The 24,889-nt window shown below is 32.4% G+C and overlaps 1 protein-coding gene across 12 annotated transcripts in view; it reads left to right on the forward strand.

Annotated features, from left to right (window-relative positions):
* The window catches only part of Cask (peripheral plasma membrane protein CASK), a 168,264-nt gene that overhangs the window by 13,232 nt on the left and 130,143 nt on the right, over window positions 1-24,889 (forward strand). For 8 of the 12 annotated variants that reach the window (XM_070300667.1, XM_070300664.1, XM_070300670.1 and 5 more), the window contains exons 2-11: window positions 210-322; window positions 2,037-2,142; window positions 3,184-3,261; window positions 5,196-5,371; window positions 8,810-8,881; window positions 15,390-15,571; window positions 15,738-15,860; window positions 16,791-16,977; window positions 17,530-17,651; window positions 19,313-19,492. In XM_070300667.1, coding sequence (XP_070156768.1) covers window positions 210-322; window positions 2,037-2,142; window positions 3,184-3,261; window positions 5,196-5,371; window positions 8,810-8,881; window positions 15,390-15,571; window positions 15,738-15,860; window positions 16,791-16,977; window positions 17,530-17,651; window positions 19,313-19,492 — 1,339 coding nt within the window. The remainder of the gene's footprint in view (window positions 1-209; window positions 323-2,036; window positions 2,143-3,183; window positions 3,262-5,195; window positions 5,372-8,809; window positions 8,882-15,389; window positions 15,572-15,737; window positions 15,861-16,790; window positions 16,978-17,529; window positions 17,652-19,312; window positions 19,493-24,889) is intronic. The other 4 variants (XM_070300669.1, XM_070300665.1, XM_070300668.1 and 1 more) reach the window with 3 other exon arrangements.

Genomic DNA, 24,889 nt, shown 5'->3' on the forward strand with positions numbered 1-24,889 from the left:
TTAAAAAACTTTCGACTTTCCAATATATAAAATTTATTTCTCTTTTTTGTTAAATATTAAATATTATGCGATGTCTAATTATTTGTGTTTATTGATCCGATGTCTTCTATTTAATCTGTGAGTCGTCCTGACAAACGCGCGTAATTTCTATTCGAATGACTTCCGTGAGAGTAATTATTAGTGTTGACGTCTCGTCTGCATTGTTGCAGGGGACCATTCAGCGTCGTTCGGAAGTGCATTCATCGTCATACCGGACAGATTTTCGCTGTAAAAATCGTCGATGTAGCGAAGTTCACTTCTAGCCCTGGGCTCAGCACTGCAGGTGAGTACGTATAATTAATAGTACGCGAGGGGGACACACCGAACAAGGAACTATCTGAATCTGTCTTTCTCCGATTTCGAGTTTCGAACATATACAAAAATGTTTCTGATCTTTGATCGAATCTCTTCAAAACTGTAAGATAAAAAAATTGTATTAAACACATATATCTTTGTAGTATTAGCAGAATATTTTGCGATCCATATTCTTCACAATTTATTGATTAAATTTATATATTTTTCACAGTTGTCTTGAAAAATCTGTTGAGTAATTATGAAATGATTTTAATATCATGTCTTCGTTTTCATATATTTTATGATTTTTGCAATATTTGACTAATTAAATAGCTTTATTAAATAGAGAGCTATGTTGATGTAACTTTGAAGGATTATTTTAATTCCTTATTACTCAATCAGATGCATAAAAGAAATTTATATTTTATATTTTGGACTATTTTACATCCACCAGTTTATCGAAATGAGAAAGAAACAGTTTCTACCATTTCCTCGCAAATACCTTACCATTAATTTCCACCGAATGTTCGAAACAAGATCTACACTCCCTTATCCGCGTATCTGACAATACGCGTTTCTCCAATGCTGTGCGATCGACTAAACGTAGGTTCGAGTCATGAAACGATGCGAGAGCCATTGTGCGATTGGAAAGGCGGACCTGCACATTTTTCGGAGATTTAACCCAATATACTAACTAACAGGTCTAGACGATATACGAGGACCATTGTTTCAAAATCGATTTTTTCTAATCAAACACATTTCTCTGAAAATGAAACAGATATATTTAATTTTTATCATACAATATGCATTAGCATACATGAGCAATTAGTAAATATACAACAGTCGAGATTGTGACAGTAAAGAAAGCTGATTTTGAAACACTTTTCAGAAAGATAGTCTTAACACGCACATATCGGAAATATTTTTTACAATTGCATAGTATTAATAAGAAAATAGATATTTTTCCGAAATGCCATATGAAATTTTTGGGATCGTACAAGGATAATGTTAAATGTTATAAGTCTTTGTTTAAAGTTATCGTGATTAGTTTCTTTCTATAATATTCCGATTTAGTACAAAGCGTGTTGAAAAATACAACAGCTTTCGTTATTGCAGCAAACTTTCGTAGCTTTGCTTGAGACTGCAGATTCTATTCAGTTCAATGCAGATACGGCATCTAAATTGACTCTAGTAAAAACGATATGCGAAACGAAGTTTTTATATCCGATCGAGACATGGTATTTGAATCCAGATACGAGTTTCGTTCAACTAAAATCGGCTTAAAATAATTCCTTTTCTTTTTGACAATATTTTAATGTATACAGTGTTTTTTTTTCTTCAATTGCTTTTATCTTTAATTTTTAATGAAGTTTTTGTGAATTTATGTATTTTTGTAATCAATAATAATATTAATTTCCTATTTCATAAATAATATTATATTATTATACAATAATATTATATATAATGATATTATATACTATAATAATGGAATTTGAGATATTAGCTACAAAATATTTACTCTGCAAATAAATTATATTTGCCTCGTAATTATGTCATATGTTAATAACTTTTTATATATTTCCTTAGCGTTTCATTTTTAAATATTTGTAAGATTTTACTAACGGTTACTCAGCGATTACAATTCATGCAATGATTTATGTGTTAAAATCTGCTACGTTACATCCATATTTTACATGTTTTAGATTTAAAACGAGAAGCTACAATATGCCATATGCTGAAACATCCACATATCGTGGAACTACTAGAAACTTATAGTTCTGAGGGCATGTTATACATGGTATTCGAATAGTAAGTATGCGAACATATTTTACAATTTTGGTAATCACATTTCATTACTTAGAGAGCACTTTAATATAATATATAATATATGGATGACAAACATATATTTATATATATATATATCTATTTATTATCATTTTTATCTATTTACTTTATTTAAGCCAGGATAAGAAAACAATTTTATAAGCCTTATAAGATTAGAGCTGTAAAAAATAGTAACATAAAATATTTTAATTGTATGCTCTTTAATCGTGAACTTATCGCTAGTTTTTTTATTCTTTTTTTTTTAATGACTTTAAACAAAAGGCATTAATTCTCGTTCTTTATATATCAAGTCTACTCTATCTCGTCTTCTTGGCATAATTATACTTTCAGGCTGGTTGAACGTTAGGCTCTCGGCATACGAGATGGAAAAGCATTATGCCATCGTCGAAAATAAAAGACTCGGCAAAATAAATACATGACATTTCCTTGGCTCTATCTTTATTCGGGAGAGGCACGTTTTCCATTTAGTTGTTTGCAATCTGTTATAACGTTCCACTATAGTTTACTATAATTGGATACACATATCCGAGGTACTCTTGGAATAATCTACGCTATTGGATAAGATATAGCTACGGTTTTTAATAGACTCGTTGCTCAAGGCGTTTTTAACGATACTATTTAAATAATATGACATTCAATTGCACTTCATTACTTTCTTTAGTTCAATGAGACGATTTTCTTTTGTTGTAAAAAATTATAATAATCAATATTTTGCTATTGTTAATATATGATTGTAATATATGATTATATATATATATATATAATATATATTATTTTTTGATAACGTTTCAGAAATTAAAAGTGTATATATTCTATCAATTTTGTGTTTAAATTTGATCATATCTGATACAAATAGATAAGCATTAATTAAATTATCAATATAATATATAATTAATAAATAATAAAAGAGTTAGGAAAAGAAGAAAAATACATAATTTAAAGATCTTTTTATTATATCGCGCATTTATTGTTCCTGTTTTAATTAATATCCCGGCTCTTTTTCAGTATGGATGGCTCTGATTTATGCTTCGAGGTGGTGAGACGCGCAACTGCTGGATTCGTATACAGCGAGGCGGTTGCAAGGTAAGAAAATTCATTATATCTATCATCATCCGCACACACACACACACACACACACACACACACACATACATACACACACAATCGAGCACATCGCAAATCGTGAATCCACTGCATTGACTAAGATTTGCAGATATTGACTAACAATAAGACTAGCATCGTTTACTTTGGACGTAATACGTTCCACACAAAAACAGATCTGGTCTTAAACAGCACTGCGATAAATTTTAATTATATATTTTTTATAATTTATTACGTTTTCTTAAAACATAATTTAAAAAATTATGTAAGAAAGTTTATACATATATAAATTACCATAGGGTTACAATATTATTCTTAATAAACCATTCTTTTTAGGTTTTTTGCTTTATATATATGTGGTTATATTAAAAGATTTAATCTATTTACGAATTTTGCATCTAGGCGAGAGAAATTTGATAAATTAATTGCCCTATCTCTTTGAGTTGCTTGAAGCTTGTAGTGAAACATGATTATCGTCTGTATGTTATACCTTGATATAATGCAAACCCAGATTCTCTCTCGACAAAGTCTCCCTAGCGCGTAATAAATCCCCGTCTCGATAAATCCTTGACTGCGATCCATTAGGTTTGCTATAATCATTTATGTCACGCTTGAACTAGTACTAGTCTTCACCTCGGAAGGATCCTATTAAAACTTGTCATAAATACGGTGTTATATCATTCATGCTATGAAGAAAAGAATTACTAACTAATGTGTTCAAAATAGTATAATCCAAAAAATAATGTTTGAATATAAAAATAGATTCTATATTCTCATTATCTTATTATAAAAGTAAATTTAGGATGTATTCAGAGTATAAAAATATATTCAAACTAAGAATAGATGTGTATTTTCCAGAATCAAACATAAAAAATTATTTAAAATTTTTAACTCTTTTTGAAACATGTTCTCGTATCTTATAATCTATTCCTCAATATCAACGATATTTCGTCGCTAATATCATATGCCAAATGTACGAATATTATATATTCAATATACGTAGCATACAAAATGCTTGAAAGATCGTATCAAAGTCTACTTTGATTGATACAATAAAAGCATGACGAATATACTAAAAGAACTGTATTATTCTTGTTTATACGGTATATTTTTAATATTTTTATCATCGCCTAACTATATATATTGTATCATCGATATCTTGTTTTTATTAAAGACTGCATTTCTTTTTTGTATATTATAAAAAATACATAAAAATGTCAAGAGTCAGCTGGCAAGAGTTTCATACTATGTACACATGTGCATGGAAACTATTTTTTCTAAATATATTTGCTAACAAAAAGAGACATCAGAGATCATGTTAACATTTTGAAATAATGATTCGACACACACATGCACGCATATAATATAAAAAGGCTTAGGTTCTCTATAAAACACCGAATTTTTATAGAAAATAGAAAAATCAGCATTTCATAAAAAACGTAGATTTTTTGTGAAATGGCTAAATTATAAAGAATCTGTTATACATATATATATATATATATATATATATATATATATATATATAACCATAGAGTTATTTTATTTAATAATTTGGAGATATACACGGATAATTAAATGGAATTGTTAATAAATTTTTATTATTTCATTTTTTTCTATTATGAATTACATTTTTGGATTTATATTATTTGTCTTATTAATGTTCATTATTTTTTAAATTTTCCTTTGAGATAGAATCGTTAAAAGATTCAAGGATTTTGTGTTATTGAATCATTACACGACGTAACGAGGCGAACTTTAATCACTCTACTTAAATTCTTGATAAAAAACTCGCTTCTTGTGTCTCGAAAATGCTTGTATTTCGTACTGCTTTCGCTACTGTTCTCGATTGTGAGGACATACTCTCTTGATGTGCCGATGTAAGCCGGAACCTAAGAAAACTGCACTTCTTTTTACAGTCACTACATGCGACAGATCCTTGAAGCGTTGCGTTACTGCCACGAGAACGACATTATTCATCGTGACCTGAAGCCGCAGTGCGCCCTTCTAGCTGGCAAGGAAAATTCCGCCCCGGTGAAGCTGCGCGGCTTCGGTGTCGCTGTGCAACTCCCGACCTCGCAATCCAATGGCGTTGGTACGTTCATACCTTCTTCTAATTCATTTACCTTTTTTTTGTCGCGATCTATTTTAAGTGGCATTTTACGTGACATAGAGATTCACTTAGAGAATGCCGCACAACGTCAGCTCTGAGATGGTCTCGACCTCGCTATTATTAACAATATTCTTCCAACTCAGTTCTATGCACAATCATTATTATAAAAATAACTCTATACGGCTAAATTGAGTGGCGTAGACTCAATAATTATTAAATGTATATATATATATATAAACTTACAAGTATATATGTATACATTTATAAAATTTAGTGAAGTTGAAAGTTTCAAAAAAATTAGAAAATTTAATCGTAAAAATAAAATTTTAATGCTGGAAATTAATTGCGAAAAAATTATAATTTGATATTTACGTAGGACATGTGAACAAGAAACTACAATATTATAGCACAATTTTGATAAAAAGAAAAGATAAAAAGAAACTTCTTATAAACTTCTAATATTATAAATTTAAAAATTAATATAAATTTTTTTATCTTCTTTTAATCTTTATTTTTTTCTATCTGTACATTAGTTATTACACTTTAATCGGATTGGAAAAGTTCTTGAGGCTATAGATCTCATTTCTCTTCTATTTTTAGGCATATGTCAGATCTGTTTCTTTTATTGAATAAATTTCAACGAATGTTTTAAAAATGTGAATATTTGATATACTGAGCGAGAGAGAGGGGGGAGAAAGGGAGAGAGAGAAAGAGAGAGAGAGAGAGTGCGAAAGAGAGAGAGAAATAAAAATTTGCTTATTAATTAAAATATAATATAAGAAATATTATTATTGCTATTAATTGTAAGAAAAGTCTAGCATACATTTTTATAAAACTAAGTACAGTTGATTCTATGCTTATTTATTTAAAATAATCTGTCGATTTGTTTGAAATACTTCATCGGTATATAAATAATATTTTATCGATTGAAACGTGGTAACGAAAACATTACTTGAACTCTGAAGTAGAATATATAATTGTCAAAGCGTAAAAGAGAGAGAGTTTATTCAAAAGGCTATGCAAATTCTTGAACCACTTCGCGTCCTCTTCTATTCTGTGGTATAGTTTACAAGAGCTGATGTCGTGCTGCTTTTAGCGCGATAGCATTACCATAAGATTAATAAATTTTTTATAATATTTTTAAGTGGAGTCGGCGCTAGGAGGCGCGAAAATAGAACAACAGCCATATTATTACGAACAATGCAAAAAAGAAAATACAAAATAAATGTCAAGTTGAACCTATGCCGACATTATTTTTATGTTAAATAAGATAATGCTAATAATACATATTTTTAAATATACTTATATACACACGCTTTTAATCTAACTGCATTTGAAAGGTATTATTCAATGCGCATATGTCTATTTAGAAAGCTATTTGCTGGTAATACGTACCAAAGACATATTTATTATATATTTTTATTAGATTATATATCAATTTTAACTTTAATTACACTTTCTCTCTCTCTCTCTCTCTCTCTCTCTCTTAATTTGTTGATATTTAGTTAGATTCATTGTGACAACTAGTTCAATGAATGTCGTTTAGTTGCACGCTTTCCTTTTTGCATATAATACTAAAAGGAGGAAAGTATAAAATATTCAGTGACAAAGAGCGATTGAGTACGTCTTTAGGGATACGGATATTATTGCCGAGAGTGTATGCTGACGCGTCTGTAGATAAAGGTGATTAAGTTCTCGCGGAATAAATTATGCCGCTTGTGTCTCCTGAGAAAGTTTTTTCCTACATATTATCACTATCGATGGGAATATGATAACCCTCCTAGAACGCTAATAATTTTAAGAAATGAGGACAAAAAATTCTATCAAAAGCGCATTGAATATTGCCTCTTCAGAATTTGTAATTCAAATTTCTGTTTTTTTTTCTTTTCCCTTTTTTTTAACGACGATACAATGTTCCCATCAAACGTCACTTCAAAGACTCTCGTTGTTTTTATATAGTTTTTTTTTTTTTTTTTTTTTTTTTTGAATGCCCTACTCTGCGATTATTGGCTGGCTTGGTCGATGATTGGCAAATCACATTCAAAAAATTTCTCGATGTTCGATGTGCAGAATGCAACGGCTTTTATCGGATTTCTTCCCTATGACAATCGTGACGCTCTCTTTTTTGATCAGCCGCAATCGATTGATGTCTATGCATTTTTTTTTTTATAATCTTTCACTACCTCAATATCGCATGGTCCCATAATAAGTAGATGCTCTTATTATTAGCGATATCTCGTAGATAATGTTTCATAGATTGCTATCTTGGACTAATTTTAAATTTTCTTTGCGTGAACAGCGCGCAATCACATTATTATTATGCATTTTCAAGAGATTTATCTTCCTTATATAGCCATGCGATATTAAAGCGTCTTTAGTTCTAAAGCAAATTTCTTTTTCTATTCCATATAATTAGGTCTTTTGTATTTTAATATTGGTAATTATTGATCTTAGAACGACGATAACATCGCGTTAAACCCCATCGCCGTTAAGAGCTGTTGATAGAACGCACGTTATCGGTCTCGAGAGGCCTTTCACTAAATAAAACTTCTATTTTCATTTTATTTGTTTTATATGATTAATATTTAATGGAGAGTAAAATGAGAGATAAAAATACGTGTAACAACCGTTATCAAAAAGTTATATATTTATTGTAAAATAATATAAAATGAATGAATGAGTAATAGTACACATAATGATAGGATTGACGATGACGTTTTCACTCGTATAAAGTAAACTTTTAAATTACATTCAGATGTGTGTGTGTTGCCATGAAAAAAATATGATAATAATTGCGAATTTAATGATTCTAAATATATACATTTTTTTACGATAAAAATAGAAAGTTTCCGTCAATTAATAATAAAATCTAAAAGTATGATAAGAATTTTTTTATCCGCTATAGTTAAATTACTATAATCCAATTCCCCTAAGACATTACGCTATTATACTTATTGTCAGTTAAATATAAATCTCTTTTACCTTCAACTATCACCTCTGGTTTCTTCAGTTCGAAAGTAATTTAACATTCTAAGGATAGATTGACGGCGTTCTAAATATAGGCCAGACATCGGAAAATCGTAAATTGGAACGTGCAATTTTTTACATATGAATTTCGCAAACCAGTCAGCTTTTCGCTGTCGGAATTACAAATCGCTTTTAGATAGATAGAGTTTCCGGTAAGCGCGATTAGATTGCCGTGCGATGTGTCTTTTAATGTTTATTTCTCGGGAAGATAATAACTTTTTGTATACGTGATTAGTTAAATTCATGCTTGACATTCTTTTCTCAGAGAATGATAAAAAAAGTGCGTGTCAATTAAATGTTTTCTCGCGGATTGAATTAGGCAGTAACAGCGCGAGGAAAGCGCTTCGTCTGATTACACACTGATAACTTGAAATTTCATTTGAATGAATACAGCATGTTACACGACCGAGTATCGGCAGTGTCTGAGCCCAAAGGGGCAGCTCTACTTGAAGGCCGACAGCGAGGGTAAGCCTGATCTAACCTTTAATTATTACTTCCGCAGGAGCCTTGTCACCTCACGCCATATATATATATATCACACATACACATTTATCCACAAATATTGTATTATGCTACACATATTAATCTCATTCCTGTACTTATGTATCACTACTACATCACTATATTCTAGAAGCTGCCACTGCTTGCTTGCTCGCTTTACGCGTTTCACTTTTTGGCTAATTCATTAACATATATATATATATATATATATATATATATATATATACGATTTAGTTAATATATTAATATTTACATATATATACATTTCCTCGGATGTATATTTTTAAATTTATTAAAGAATGTCGTTCTCGCGGACTATATGCAATATTTATTAGGTATCAGAAATTGGCTTAGAAATGATTCTTTAACAATACATATAAGCAAGATTAATTATAATTTCGTATCTATTATCTCTCATTATTAGTAATAATCGATTTACGCTGAAGAACAGTAATTATGTATGTATCGATATCAATATTACAGCCCCATTCTTAAGGATTATTATTAAGAAGTCATTTTGTAGCATATATTTTTCTATATTAGGATAATCTGATTTCTGTGGAAATGCGGGCGATTAACTGATAAAATGTTGTAAGAAAAAATTTATTCCTCGTTTTACAAATTAAAACAAGGTAATTCCAACAAACTTTGTATATTAACAGGATTATATGGAGATTATTCGATCCGATATACATATATATACTGTACGATACAAATAAACTCATACAGATTCATCGCGGAGGTACAAGCCACAAGCTCAACATCTTACATACCAATAGACGCATACATACCGCTAGAGAATCGAGTCGAGAGTCAATCGATAAGTGAGCCGGTCGATCCCTCGCATTTTGATCTACTCGAATTCGATTCTTTGATAAAAGCAACAAACCACCCAACGGGTCTGTCTTCCTCTACGGATAACGGCGTTGACGATAAAAGAGCATTTTATCGTCCGTGAAAATAAATGGCGCATGGCGCGAAATTATCGTGACGATAACAATCCTTCTCCTTTCTCTCTGTGTTCTTTCGATAGGCCTGATCTCCCCGAGCTGCAATTTTCCTTTTGAGGACCTGACCGACGCCGAGGATTCGCTAGTGAGCGACACGGAGGACAATATCGGTATCCATATGCCTGACGCATCTACATAACTTATGATTTACCACAACTGGGGGTAGAAACGAGAAAGTACCGTAGCTTCTTAAAAGGAACTTATCTCTCTTTACGCGTCCTTGAATGTAGTGGCTTTTTATATAACTGAGATCGTAAAATACTATTGAAAGTTTCTATCAACGACAAGGCCAGACATGTACAGGGTGTTCCATATAACATGCTTTGCTTAAACGTATTTTAAAAGAATGGGGATAAGAGAAATATTGTAATAAATAAAAGCGTTTTGATAAAAATCAAGGACGTTGTACATAAAAATTTTCTAAATGTGATTTTATTTTTAATCGTAACATTTTTTACTACCGTTGAAACTTGCGATGTAATGATTTTATATGGAGTATCCTGTATATATAGGAAAGGCAAGATTCGCGTGGTAAGTTCGAGTCTGGCAAAACAACGGTAGTATATCTCAGCAGGAAATGATATCAAGTTTATTTTCGCGAAGCATGCACACGAATGCGTAGCAATCTGTGATTATCGAACGATCGATCAGTCTCGTTTTGGGGTTACTCTCATTTGAGGCATAGTCGACGTTCTACCCCCCCACGTGTGGTATGGTTATGCTAGTTTGAGAATGTCTAGTGTCTGTATAGACACTCGACTTACGTGCGATAGCGTATTCCTGTGATATCGTTGTGCAGGTCGCGTAGTGACAGATATTCGTTGTGCCATCGAGAGGAAGCGAGTGACAAAGCGACTCCCTCCTCTTTTCTCTATTTCCACCCCTTCCGTCGTCCGCGTGTCTGATTTTATAACACGCGAATGACACAAGCTCTGCTTCATCGTTGTAGGATTCGGATAAATTCCTGACAGAATTGAAGGGTTCGTTACGAGACTTGTTGTTTCATTATTTTATTTCATCAACGCTAAACGAAAAATAGCTTTTACGTCTTTATATCGAGTGTCGCTTTTTTAGCTTATCAGATTTTTAATAAATGATATTTAAATAGTTTGTTCAAGATTCATTCCTTCGTCATTTCCGGTTTCTCTGGATTTACTGAAGATTAAAAATCGTTATCTCGATTAATTTAATCTTTAGTATTGAATTTCGAGTTAGTATTCTTTCAAAAGAAAGAGAAAATAAAATGTTGAGAATGTAAAAAATAAACACGGACATATTATTCGCTATAATTAAATTTGCTAAATTTTTTAAATTAAATTTTCTTTGTGGCTAATTTATCCATAATGCATTCAAATTAAGTTACTTGAATTTATTAGATTGTATTCACAATGAATACACATTTTAAATATAGTGGCCCAATTATTTTAAATAACATATACATTCATATGTATACGTCTAAAAAAAAAAGGATGTAAAATTTAAAAAAGAAATAGTATATTTCAATGAAAACAATAGAGACAACAAAATGTAAATATTCGAGTTATTTTTATTTTATTTTTTATGATATACGTAAATAAATAACACGATTTTCTATATAGATGAGCTACAGCATTAAGATTTATACTGTATAATTGTAAGATATAAAATATTTATTAATATTATATAATCAATAAATATTATATATATTATAATTATAAATCTATCATTACAACATAATGAACAGTTATCGTTTCTGAACGAAAGATTCTGTTGTCTTAATTTCGATATAATTCTAATTCTTTTATATTTGCAATATTAATTATTATTTTGGTTTTGCGTAATAAACCCTTCAAATCGGTTCACTTTTATTTGAAACTGGTTACGTGGACTAATTGCCCGCATAATTTTTGGGCTTGTCTATGTCGTTATTGTTCGTAGCGGTAGACTAGCCTGTGTATCTATATGTGTGTCTGTCTATTTGTATGCCGCTTTGTATTTGTCTTTCATCACTTATCAATGACAAATCGAAACTAGTCGCCGCGTCAGAGAGAGGCAAGACTATTTTGTTGCGAGTGTCTGTGAAATGTGTTTACAGCGAGAAAGACAAACGCGATGGAATCGAAACAGCATTTTCATCGAACAGATACATCGCGTATTAAAACAAATCAGGGGTATTTAGATATTTATAAATCTTAATTATTATGAAATATATTTGGAATTGCTAATATAATTAATTTCGCTGCAACATTACGATATATAACACTTTGCATGATTTTAAATAGATATTTTATGCAATCATTCTTTGTATCATTGTGACACAAGAGCAAATTGTAACAAAAGTGTCACATCTATTTCTTAATGAAGAATTTATGTTATGAATAGCATCGTCCTAACGATCTCTTTTTTCATGAAACTCGATAATCTGGAGTGACAAGTGTGCAATGTTACCGCGTATTTATTACGTATCACGTGTCTAATGAAACAAAATACTTTATTCGCAACGTTGCACAAAAATATAACTTTCTTCGTTCTTTTAATTAAAGACAGAGCTCAGTGACACATTAATATTAATTCGATAACATCAAATCAGTGACATTTTATCATATTAAGTATGATTTGATTCTGGACTTTATTTAATAAAAAGACGAGACATAGCTATAATAACAATTTGATAATTTAACTTATAATTTTCCTTATATAGATTGACTTATAAATGGAACGGGAAACTTTCAGAAATATACAAAGATATATACAGAGTATTCAAAAATTAGCTAATATTTTGAAATCAAATATTGACGAAAATTTAGTTTTTTTATATTATTTTCAATATTAAATATCTGCCAATTATATAATTTTTAAGTTTAATTTTTCACTGAAAATTCAAATATTTTTAAAAATTAATTGCAAATACTTGTAAGTGCTTTGATATTTTTATTAGAGAAAAATAATCTGTTTCTAAAGTACCATGAGATAATTTTGACATGTTTTACATAAACATTATGTTCTGTATAAATATTATGTTAAAGTAAGTAAATTTGTTTTACGAAAATTTATTCATAAATTTTATTTATTTATTGAAAAATGGGGTATCATAGATTTGTTACTGAACTTACTTTTTGCTGAAAACTAGGAGGGGAGGGGCGGGGGGGGGAGGAGATTAAATTTATAGTGATATTATATTGCTATAATAGTTATTGTAATAAATCATGCAACAAATTCGGGAGAAATGTATTATATTGAGACTAAGGGAGATATAAATTGTACAATTATATCAACTATTGCATATTGATGGAAACAAGTTGTTGATATAAGAAATTTGGATTTTTTTCGACAAGTAAAATAAAATATTATTTCAATTTCTATTTTTATGTATATTATTACAACATTTGCGCAATTAATATTTTTAATTCCGCAATTTTGTTTTAATAAATTGCGCGTATATTTATATGTTAGTATGTTTTACTCAAAATAAACTTTTCCGCATATAGCAGAAATTTTCCAGGCCACTCTCGTGCATCATTCTGTACATATAAAATATACTTGTTTGGTAAAATGCATATCGTTTTATTAACTCGTCGCTTTAATTTGTACGACTCTCATTATTTTTATTAAAAAATGAGTAACTAAAATTACGCGACAACAAGCGGTTGCAGCAAAGCTGCAAAAACACTTTAAAATATTTTTATTAATAGTTATATCTTTCATTAGTTTCATAAAATATATTATTGAATTCATTATTGAATTTATATTCTGATATTAAATAATATTGTGCATGCTTGCTGTGAAAATAGCATGAAAACTTATTTCTAAATGTATATGTAGTTTGGCATTGTTATGGCACTGTTACAGTTTGATATTAGATATATTTTAGGTTTTTATTTCTATAGTATTAAAATTATTTTCATTTATTCGGTTCTCTTTAAATAATCAATTGCATCAGTTTTCTTTGCACTCCAGCATCATTTATATCGTTTGTTGATTCAAAAAATGCTGCGTGATGTGTTTTATCTTTTTATGTATTATGTTATATACAAGGATAAAAAAACTATATTTTTTTCAGGATCTATTATATATTGAATGCATATATAATACATCTATAATATATCTTATTTTAAATTATTTGCTTCATTAAATGTATATAAGAGTTAACAACAGAAGACGGTGACAATGCCATAATAAACACAACAAAACTATTTTGTATATAAAATTAGTTACTTTTTGTAAAAATTTATATATATGATTATTTCAGTTATTCTCTATATTTCTTTATACTACACAATTGTTTCAAAAATTAAATCATTATCATAAAAGTAAGGAATATAGATTATAATAATATATTCTGATATTTCTTAATTTATCTTATATATCTTACAAAACGGAGAAACACGTGATAAAAATATATTTTCGTTTCTATAATGAATAGAATTTGTTAAAAAAAAAATATATATATATATATATAAATAGATATAAATATTTATAAAATACGTATTAGCACAATATGTATTTTTCATATATCAACAAAAAGATTTAGATGAAATATAGGTGAGAGTATACTTTATAGATAGAATAGTTATGTATATCTATACATAGGAATAGATCATATAGGGTGTATAATCCAGCTGAACATATGTGAAATGTACAGAGATATTTTTAATGTTTTACATGTTGTTTATTATCTATACTTATTATTATACATTTTACTATTTTTCAGAGAAAGAAAACCACGTTTTATGTATGACAACTATTTGTATAATTATGTACCGTATTATTATAATATATTTTTTATATATAAAAAGTTATACACGCGATAATTTGATGATAATTTTTCTAGCGTTTAACGATGTACTCGCGATCGCGATTATGTCGTCTTTGCTTTACGGCCTTAATCATCTCATCTTTTCCCATGTACACTTTCCAACGTGCAGTGACCTACATTTCCTCTCGTGCCGCTTTCTGTGTCATTTACTGATTCTTAATAAATATAGATTGTTGAAAAAAGTAAGCAAGTTAGCACGTTGGTTATCGTTCGCAAACGACGTTTGTGCTCATATCTTACGAGAGATCGGCTACTTTTGTGACAAGTGTATTTGTTTTCGAGGAATGCAGTAGCCTTTGCGTCTGACACGTTCGTCCCTTATCATTAATTACACTTGATACGTCCAGTCGATCCGACGATAATAAATAAACGAAAACATATACTTTTCGAATCTACTCGCTACGAGACGAGCGATCAATTTGGACGAGAGAAAGCTGCCGATTATTGGTTTTATATGTCCTTTTAGCTGCGAAATGAAAAAGAAAATCAAACGCAAATGTTTTATTTGACTGACAAATTTGTTTGTACTTATCGCAAGCGCAATTCCGTTTTACGTTAACGATCGACTGCGAAGTTTCCGAGCAATCACTCACGCCTCGCTTCCATTTTGCTGGTCGCATCTTGGCAATTTTATCTCTTTTTGCTCACGATGCTCTTGGTCGCGCAGGTCGTGTCGGATGTCCGCACTTCATGGCGCCGGAAGTTATTCAGCGGCGACAATATGGGAAACCCGGTGATGTCTGGTCGGCCGGAGTATTGCTCCACGTTCTGCTAACTGGTACTCTTCCGTTTGTCGGATCTCGAGATAGGCTGCGGGAAGCGATCTGCCGCGGCCGGGTACAGGTAATGGTTGTATGAAACGCTCTCAACGCTCTCACTGCTAATCCGGATGAAAAACGAGCGGTTCAAAAATTTTAATAACGCTCGCCTTGTGATTTCGAACCGCTCGCATCATTCGGTTGCCCGGGATTCTTCGCATACACGCCAAGTAATTCCGATTTAATTAAATTCGCAGATGGAGACACCGCTGTGGGATCCCATCAGCGAGGCGGCGAAAGACCTCATACAGAGAATGCTCACGACCGACGTAAATCATAGGATCACCATCCAGGAAGTTCTCAACCACAAGTGGCTTAGAGTAAGTGAAGCGATCGGCGTACGGATCTCCGCAATTCCCTTATTTGCCGGATATGATAAAGCACAGAGGAGGAAGGCTTGTGTGTATGCGTATACGTGTGAATGTGTGGGATCTGTATAATAGTCGTTCGAGCGCGGGCGTTCGATGACGATCAGCATTCTACGTCATGCCGCGCAACTCCTGATGGGGATAATCGATGTAGCGGCTTCCGTTTGATCGCCGATGATAGTACATCGGGTTTTATTTTATAATTACGCCATATATATAATATATATTGCATATATATGTACACGTGGCCTCATTCCCCGTTGTTATGTCCGATGAATGTGCGTGCGCATGCGCACATTGGTATGGTGTGAGATTATACCTGTATGGTGCAACAGTTAGCCAGTGACCTAAGGTAACAACACTCGCGGAGTCACCCCCGTACTTCTTCGATGCAACACACGTGCAACTAGGCTATCGATCGTTATAGCAGGAGCAAAGCACCGACGATTAATGAAAATAACTGTAGTAAAGTATATACCTCGCGCTCTGTGTGCATTGTTTAAAGCTTTTTTACGCGGCTGTACGTTCGTCGAACCCTCGAGGACTTTGTGGAAGCAAGTATGATCGATCTTTCTTCTCTCTAGTTATACGAGAATAATGCGTGTCGCGATTGTACGTGGAAAAATATTTAAATTGTATATTATTCGGTTGCGTTGATAACGCTGTTTTTTTTTCTTTAACTTTTTTTTATTTATTTATTTTAAAAGCAACTGATTTTGCAAACGACAATTGTCTACAATCTTTTTTGTTATTTATAGATGATTATAATTTGAAATATAATTTTCAGAATATATTAAATAAATTTAGCAAAAGCGCTATCTCGCTTGTCAATAATAACTTTGTTGTATTTTTGATAGCGAATGAACGGATACTAATTTTCAGGATCGTGATAAGGGTGCAGCTCGTATACACTTAGCTGATACTATAGAAGAGCTTAAGAAATTTAATGCAAGGCGAAAATTGAGCAATGCCGTAAAAGTAGCCATCTCTTCGTCGAAATGGCATGCCCCATATTCAGAAGCTAATGGTGACAATTTTTCCGATGTCGGCGATGACGAGATGACAACAGGTGCGTTAAAAACTAGCGACCTTAAAATTAAGCCTCTAATATATACAAATATGATAAAACTTAAAGCAAAATTTATTTGTTTGGTAAATTTTTACTTTATAAAACAGACGATTTTATAAAAATGTATAAGTCACGTGTTAAATATTAGAGATAAATGTGAGAAATAAATTGATTCTGTTTGATTAAAATTTCTTTAAGATCGGATTCTGCCTTTTTATAATTTACATTCTAACTTTTTGCTTAATCGCTCGCGATTCTTTTGTAACAATCAACACAATGATAACGTGATCTGAGCCAATACTTCATTCATGTGCTTTGGATTTACTATTTCAACAATGAGATCGATAATATCGTGTAATTTGGAAACTGCATGATTTCCCCGTACATTCCGTGATATGTCATACGAGTATTAGATTATCTATGTACATAAAGCGCGGACTATCAATGTTCTGTCTATCACAGATCTGTCTATGAAAGGTCGTGATTAGAACACGAATCGTCAAACATATTAATATTTTGTAAAATCAATATTTCACACTGTTCTATGTACAGGAGCTGTAGCCGAAATTGTGGATTCCTTGGATGACATTGAAATCCTTGAAGAAAGTGATAGATTGTTGCGGACAGAAGTTCTCAATGCAGTCGATGATCACCGGTTTCGAGCAATTTTAGAGGTATCTTTCTTTTTTATGACAACTTGTAATTAAATAAAAAATCGCGCAAGAAAATACCAGATTACGCTAACAGGAAAATTGAAAGAGTAAAAGAGCTAAACATTAAACAAAAAAATTCAGATTCAAACTTTTCTAGTATTCAAACTTTTCGTAAATTTATCTCTTGGAACTAATATTATGTTAATTGCTTAATTGTACATGATTGTACAATTACTTTATTTTCATTGCAAAGAGAGAGAAAAATCACCACCAAGAAAAAAAAAATCACCACATCTAAAAAGATCGTCACCAAATACAATCTCATTCAAATCACCATAAAATATAAACTAACAAGATAGCGTCATACTCGTAGTGTGAGAAACTTACTAAAGAATCCCACTATACAATGCCATAAGATAGATGGACTCACGTCATCACATTCGAGCGCTTTTTTAAAGTTCGATTTCTTTACGGACAGTATATTTATTCTTTTATCAACAGTGAGAGAGAGAGAGAGAGTTTCTGCCATCGAGTGCAGGTAACGTACAGAGAACGTTCTTTGTGCTATGGTAAAATAGTTCTATTTTTTTATCGACGGCGAAGGGTAACGATCGCCAACCCCTCCCGCGCAATATTCGCGCCATGTTTGAATTATGTCACCCCTGTTTCAATCCTGCCGTAATCCAGATCCGGCAATCATCTCGAAAGCTTCCTTTTCGCGCGGCTGAATCCCGCCGCTGCAAAGCTTGAGCTCTTCCACTGAAAGTGGCGCCACCCATTCACAAGCCTCTTTCGCTGCTGCCACGATAATATTCACTCGTGCGGGATATCCCGCGGGAACGACCTTCACTCCTTTCAAAGAAAAGCACGCAAGCGCTACCTCCGGATTGGCAAGATGGCCGCCGCGAAGTCTTGATAAACAACATGCCACGCACGTTCGAAAGATCGCATAATCGCGACAACTCGCGTGTCAATATAAATTTATTCCTCGGTGGTTCGTGAAGTGTCACGTGACCGAACGAGCCACGTGTTCGGACCATGCTCCGCGAGGCTTGCAGCGCTGTCTAATAGATAGAGATGCATCTCTGTCAGTTAATGTTCATCGGCGATGCCGAACTAGTCGGCGACCTGTTCGAAATCGCGGGTCTCCTGGTGAGTAAATTATTTCGATCTAGCAGAATAAGGAAGAATATTGTAAATTTTGTTGAGAAGCTCAGCCGATCGAAACTTTAAACAAGTGATGTTAGCACATCTGTATAATAGCACATTTCATTAATCGTTATAAATTGTTTTATTTTTTTTCAGCTTTAATATTTCACTTTTAATAACGTAATTCTCTTAATTTTCAACTTTGTCAATATAATCATACAGTGTTCTTTAATATTATATTTATAAACGAAATAATCATACTTGCATAAAAATATATTCTTTTAAATCATTGTCAACAAGGTTAAGAAAAGATTTAATGTTGCAGAAAAATTTGAATACTTACACAGTTTGAATATTTTACTGGCGTTTACTAAAGTATAATATATTTCTCTTAGCATTTTATCTAAGAAAAAAGATATTTATCTAATGGGTTTAGAAAAAAAAATTTATGAGATTGATTATACATTTTGTTAAATATAATAATACGCTCGATTATTTGCATAAATGCTATTATTGAAAATGTTTGTTTCCAGCTTTATGACAGAATCTCAGCACGTGTACCAACACCGTATCGAGCACCGCAGACGGATGCGGCTCAACGCGCTCGGGATGTCGAAGAGATCCTTCGAGAAGCAGAGCATTCGGCGGTGCGAAATATCGATAGAGCTGATCTTCGAGAACTTCACGAATTATTGGTTCAGCCGCACATGAGGGTAAGTACGTTGTATTTTAAAACCGGGAGCTAGCACGAGCAGAATGGATAATTTATTTCTCTGTTGACTTTAAAGCTAGCTTTTTAACTTATACCATAAAATAGCGCAGTAATATTTCAGACAAAGTTTTATACCTGTTTACACACAGGTACTTTATGTATGTATTTCTACTATTAAGAATATCGCCCTAAATTTGTGAAAAAAAAAAAAAATAAATAAAAAATACTGTTCTTTCTTACTATTTTAATACATTTTTTACGTAAATTCTCTTATCGATGAATTCTCGATTGAGATATTTTTCCTAAAATGATAGAAATTAAATTTGAATTTGATTATACTGCAAGTATAGTTATACAATATATCTCGAGTATTTATAGCTAACTGATCCTAACCAGAGGATACTTGTAATTTTGCGGGCGTAAATGTCGACTTGATTCGTTTCTATTGTTTAAAAAAGAAAGCTATATAAAACAAAAGATTTATAAATTCGATTGACTCTTGATGAATTTTATATATACTAGAATTTCTTTCGCGATAATTATTACATAAGAAATAAAGTTAACTTGCATTAAAGAAAGAAAAATAAACTTAAAATTTTTATATCATAGTTACATATTTTATATTATTTTACATACATTGGTATTATTAAAAGTAACTTTTTAAAATAATGTTACGTTTACCTCGAATAATTTTGTTTCGAAAATTAAGAAACTAATTCTACAATTTACTGCCATATTTACACTTATGTTATGATAATTTTTTGCACACATATTTTGCTACATATACATATATACATATTTATGAGTATACGTTAATTTTGCATACATTACGGTAGCAAAATATATTCTGCGATTTCTGGATATAGCAACAAGAAATTGCTCGTGACAGAAATAGCTTTTTTGCGAAATCCGTAAGAAGATTGATATTTGCATCGGATGATTTGTGTGTCGTCTTTTGCCAAACTATTCCGATCTATGTATTCTCATAATCTGATAATGTCCAATCGTGCCGTTGCATCGCTGTTGGTCCTTAGAGCGACAATCACTAGCATATTTATCTCGGTGTTTGACATTACCGTAGGATATATCGTAAATGGGGCATGGAAATGTAGGTCGATCGTTAAAATTCTCAGTTAAAAATCCCGTAGCTGCAACGCGGATTGCAGGGAGGAACAGGGGGAAAGAATTATAGCAGGAGAAAGATAAATGTAAAAGAGAGGAACGGAAAGAGAGAGAGAGAGAGAGAGAGAGAGAGAGAGAGAGAGAGAGGGATAAGAGATAGATCGAGAACACGGGACAAGCGATTTAATCGGGCCATGGCGCATCTGACGAGCTATCCCGTTACTAGGCGCCTTATTAACCCGGTCTTCATCCTTGAGGCGCGATACTCGTTATTTATTCGCATCTTCTTTCGTCTTCGTTCGTGTTTCTGGTTCTATTTTAGATCGGCGTCCCGAGAAATTGAGACCCCTAGCTATACTCTTTTATGAGATATTTGGCACTTTGCTCTGGATACGACCAAAATCAATGTGGCGTCCTACTTTGATTAGCGACATAAGTGGAACGAACAAAAATAAAAAGTATCTGGCGCCAGATATACGTACATTTAATTTGACTGAGCTACTGTTTCTTCCATAAAAAAAACTTTATATCTTCAAATAATATTTTACTTTTAATATTTAGCTTGCTTTTACTTTGTGCCTGAAGTGAATATTTACACAGCAGTTATTTACTTTAGGTTTTTTTTTTTTTTCTGAGAGATCTGTAAAATTGTATTTGTCGGAAGCATAAGTGTGTATGTTCGGTATATATTATTAACTATTTTTAATTTAATATATCCATATATCAATCGATGCGTGGCGTTATGGAAAATAAAATAAAACTTTTTTTTTACATATATAAAAAAGAATTGAATAATGAAAATACAGTTTGTATCTTTACGGTAATCTCCTACAATCACTTTATTTATGTATTACATATTATATTCAATGAAGGTATTTCTCGCAAGTCTCACTCTTTGAATTTTCTGTGGATATTCCACTTGGCGGCGCAGGGTATATAAAATTCGGTGCAATAAAAACACGCTCGTACGATTTTTATAAACTTTGAGAATATAAATGTAAATATACTTTTGAATCATCTCAATGCACTTTTTCACTGCTATTTAATATAAAAGTTATAACCATTATTATCAAAAGCATTGGCTATTATATTTTGCAAACTTTCGTAAACGCTACATATATTCATAAAGTAAATTAAAATATCACTTCTACATATTTTGGCAATTAAATCTAAAATAAAAATAAAAATAAAAGTCTTTAAATCGTATTGTATAGTTGAGAGAAGAAAAATAAATTTAATCCATACTTATAAGAAGGTAAAACTTGTTGCTTCGTTGATAGGAAATAATATTGTGGCGACAAGATCGATCGATACACAGCTATCAAAGAATGCTTGTCTTACATTAAAATGCATGATAGAAAAAGAGATACAGAGATAGAGAGGAAAAAGAAAGAGAGAAAGAGAGTTCTTGATCCATCGACTACATAGTCACAGCAAGCATCCAAGGAAAAGATTAACGCATGCGCTTAATGTTTTGGGAAAACGAGAAGATCGATGAGAGAGAAGTGCACTCAAGGTTTATATCTCATAAAATTGCATGCATATAAATTGCGATATAATTACTTGTACACAATCGTGATAATAAATTAATTATCTAGTAATTGCGAACTTAGCAATGATTTTCCTATAAGAAAATACACAAATTTGCAACAAATTTTTGTTAACCATGTATATATATGTATGTGAATTATTACAGGACACTATCCTAATCAAAAAAAAATTTTTTTTTTTTTTAGCATAGCATTTTCTCTAACTAGTCATAAAATAGTGATATTTTACTAATATTTTCTAAACATGCGGCGAAATGTTTACTAGAAATTTTATTACTTATTTTAATAAACGCAGATTTTAATTAAATTAAAAATATCTTAACTAATTTTTAATAATATTTATATATAAAATTTATTATTATATAGTACATTTTTAATGTATCGTCTTTTAAAAATCTAATTACTATCTTAATTATTCTAAAAAATGATTAGAAATAAAAATACTTGGGATAAAATAATAATTCATGATATATTCATATCTACAATAGTATTGTAATGTTTTCCATAATGCCTTTAGAATTATACATGTATATTATAAAATGTCATATTTCTCAGATAATAGAGCGCATGTATAGGAAAAAGGGATAATAATTGAGACATTGTGCAAGGGAATGTTAATTTCATCTGTATTAATCCTACGAATGTATGCTCCTATATTTAAAATGAGCAAGATGCAAACGATAAGTAGCTCTTCCAGTATCATTTGCGAAAATTTAATCTCTGCCCTAAAAATACTATCTTTCCTAATTAAGCATTCATTATACGTAACTAACGATCATCCTCGTTAACTCCGAAACACTATATCTTACAACGTACGTACGTTGTCAAGTAGTAAAAGAGTCTATAAAAGCGACAGTGTTTCCAAAGCACTGAGGACACTTCTTACGAGATCTACTCGAACAGCTGAACGAGCGTTGCAAGCCGGAAGAAAGTATCCGCCGGGCTTGAAACTGGATCACGATTGATTGGCGTCGTATCGTCCGGTGGCGTACGCAACCCCGTCCGGTGGTGGCAGCTACCGACGCTGATGGTACTGCGAAACGGTCGGTTCGTCGATGCGGGGGCGACATGGCGCGGGTGCTGGCGAGTCGTGGTGGAGGGCGAAAGGAAGGATCTGACGTACGGGACGGGCGGCCACCCCCCGAGGGGTCGCGAGAGGGGTCGCTGAAGCTAGGGGGGTGGGCGGTGGGAGCCAGGGCAAGAGAGCTAGTATGCCGCAGAACGTAGATCGCGAGCGACGCGTTCCGCACCCCTTTATCCAAATATATATATATATATATATATACACACAAACATACAGGTTTCTCGTCGACTACCCGTCGCAGGTCGATCGTGCTGCGCAGCACGTGGAGGTGGTCGCCGGATGATCGCTCGCCGTTGACGATCTCGGGACGTGCGACGACGTCCTTCTCGCTCGGCCCGCGCCACCGAGGCCGCGGATCGCGCGCCAAGGATAATCGCGCGGGGAAGTTGTTCGCGTCGTGGCTGCGCGTGATCCGCTAAACAGCTAGTAGTGTCAGCCGATAGTAATCAGCCCCGACCCGACCTCTCGTAAGCATATAACGGCGCCTTCCACTGTACTCGCGACGCCGCGATACGTCGCGCCGTGCGTCGTCATCGGCGCGTAATCGCGGCCTTTTCAGTGTGTTACCCTTGTGATACACCCTGGGCTCTCTGCCCTGGTGTCGTGCCGAAAGTGTCACGACGAAGCGAATCGACCGTACGTCTTTTAACGTGTATTACGTCACTCTTCCACCTTGGTGAACGACTCTGAAAATGTAACGTGGCGTAGATTAAAGCTGATCAGCCTACGCGCGGCTGCTGATTTTCCTCATTCACGATCATGCTGCTGCTGATTTTGCGCGTCAGAGATCCCGCTTCTAATATGGATCGCTTGAGTTACTCGCTAATTGAATGATCGCCAACCGGTTAACTCGCGTCTGCCGGCACATGGTTGCTTAGCAGCGCCGCGACATTTTATATGTTATCAGATTTAGCCTGACATCGGGATGCACTTAGGCTTATATTTACCACTTGTGGTCTGCTTTGTGCGATTTAAATGAGACTTAACTGGTCACACGTCGAAAGAGATCTCGTGAAACCGTTTTGACGAGTCAGTTCGCAGTTGGTAGTTCGCTCACGCGTAAAATACATTATACACGAAAAGATGTTATAAAATAATATAATAAACTTTTTTATAAATTCTTTTTTTATTTAAGATTACTATTTCATTTATGATAACCACAAATTACGTGGTCGCTTTAATATATTATATAGAAACGTTTATATCTGTCTAATTATATTTTTATTATTTTATTTTCTAATAATTTTGTATCATATATTCTTTTGTTTGAAAGGTTTATTCTTTGATCTTTGTCAAGGTTTTTTTTTGCTTGAATATTATTATTAACTTATTTTATTTATAGGTTTATGAAAGTATTGATTGTAATATATACATGTACTTGTATGAATAAATAATAACTATATATACTTTTAGAAGTTTATCTTTGTTTGATAATTATTTATTAATGAGTTATATTTGATTAACAATAATATATATATATATATATATATATATATATATATATATATTTGATTAAATAATATTACATTATTTTAACATATTATATATATAATATGTGTATGTGTATTTAATTAACGATTTTTTTCCGAGTCATATCAAATTTATATACGATTGATAATGTTGATAGATATTTCTCTCATTT

Source organism: Polyergus mexicanus, unplaced genomic scaffold (genome assembly GCF_030449975.1).
Source record: "Polyergus mexicanus isolate NDT 795.1 unplaced genomic scaffold, iyPolMexi1.0 SCAF_8, whole genome shotgun sequence".
NCBI classification, from domain to species: Eukaryota; Metazoa; Arthropoda; class Insecta; order Hymenoptera; family Formicidae; genus Polyergus; species Polyergus mexicanus.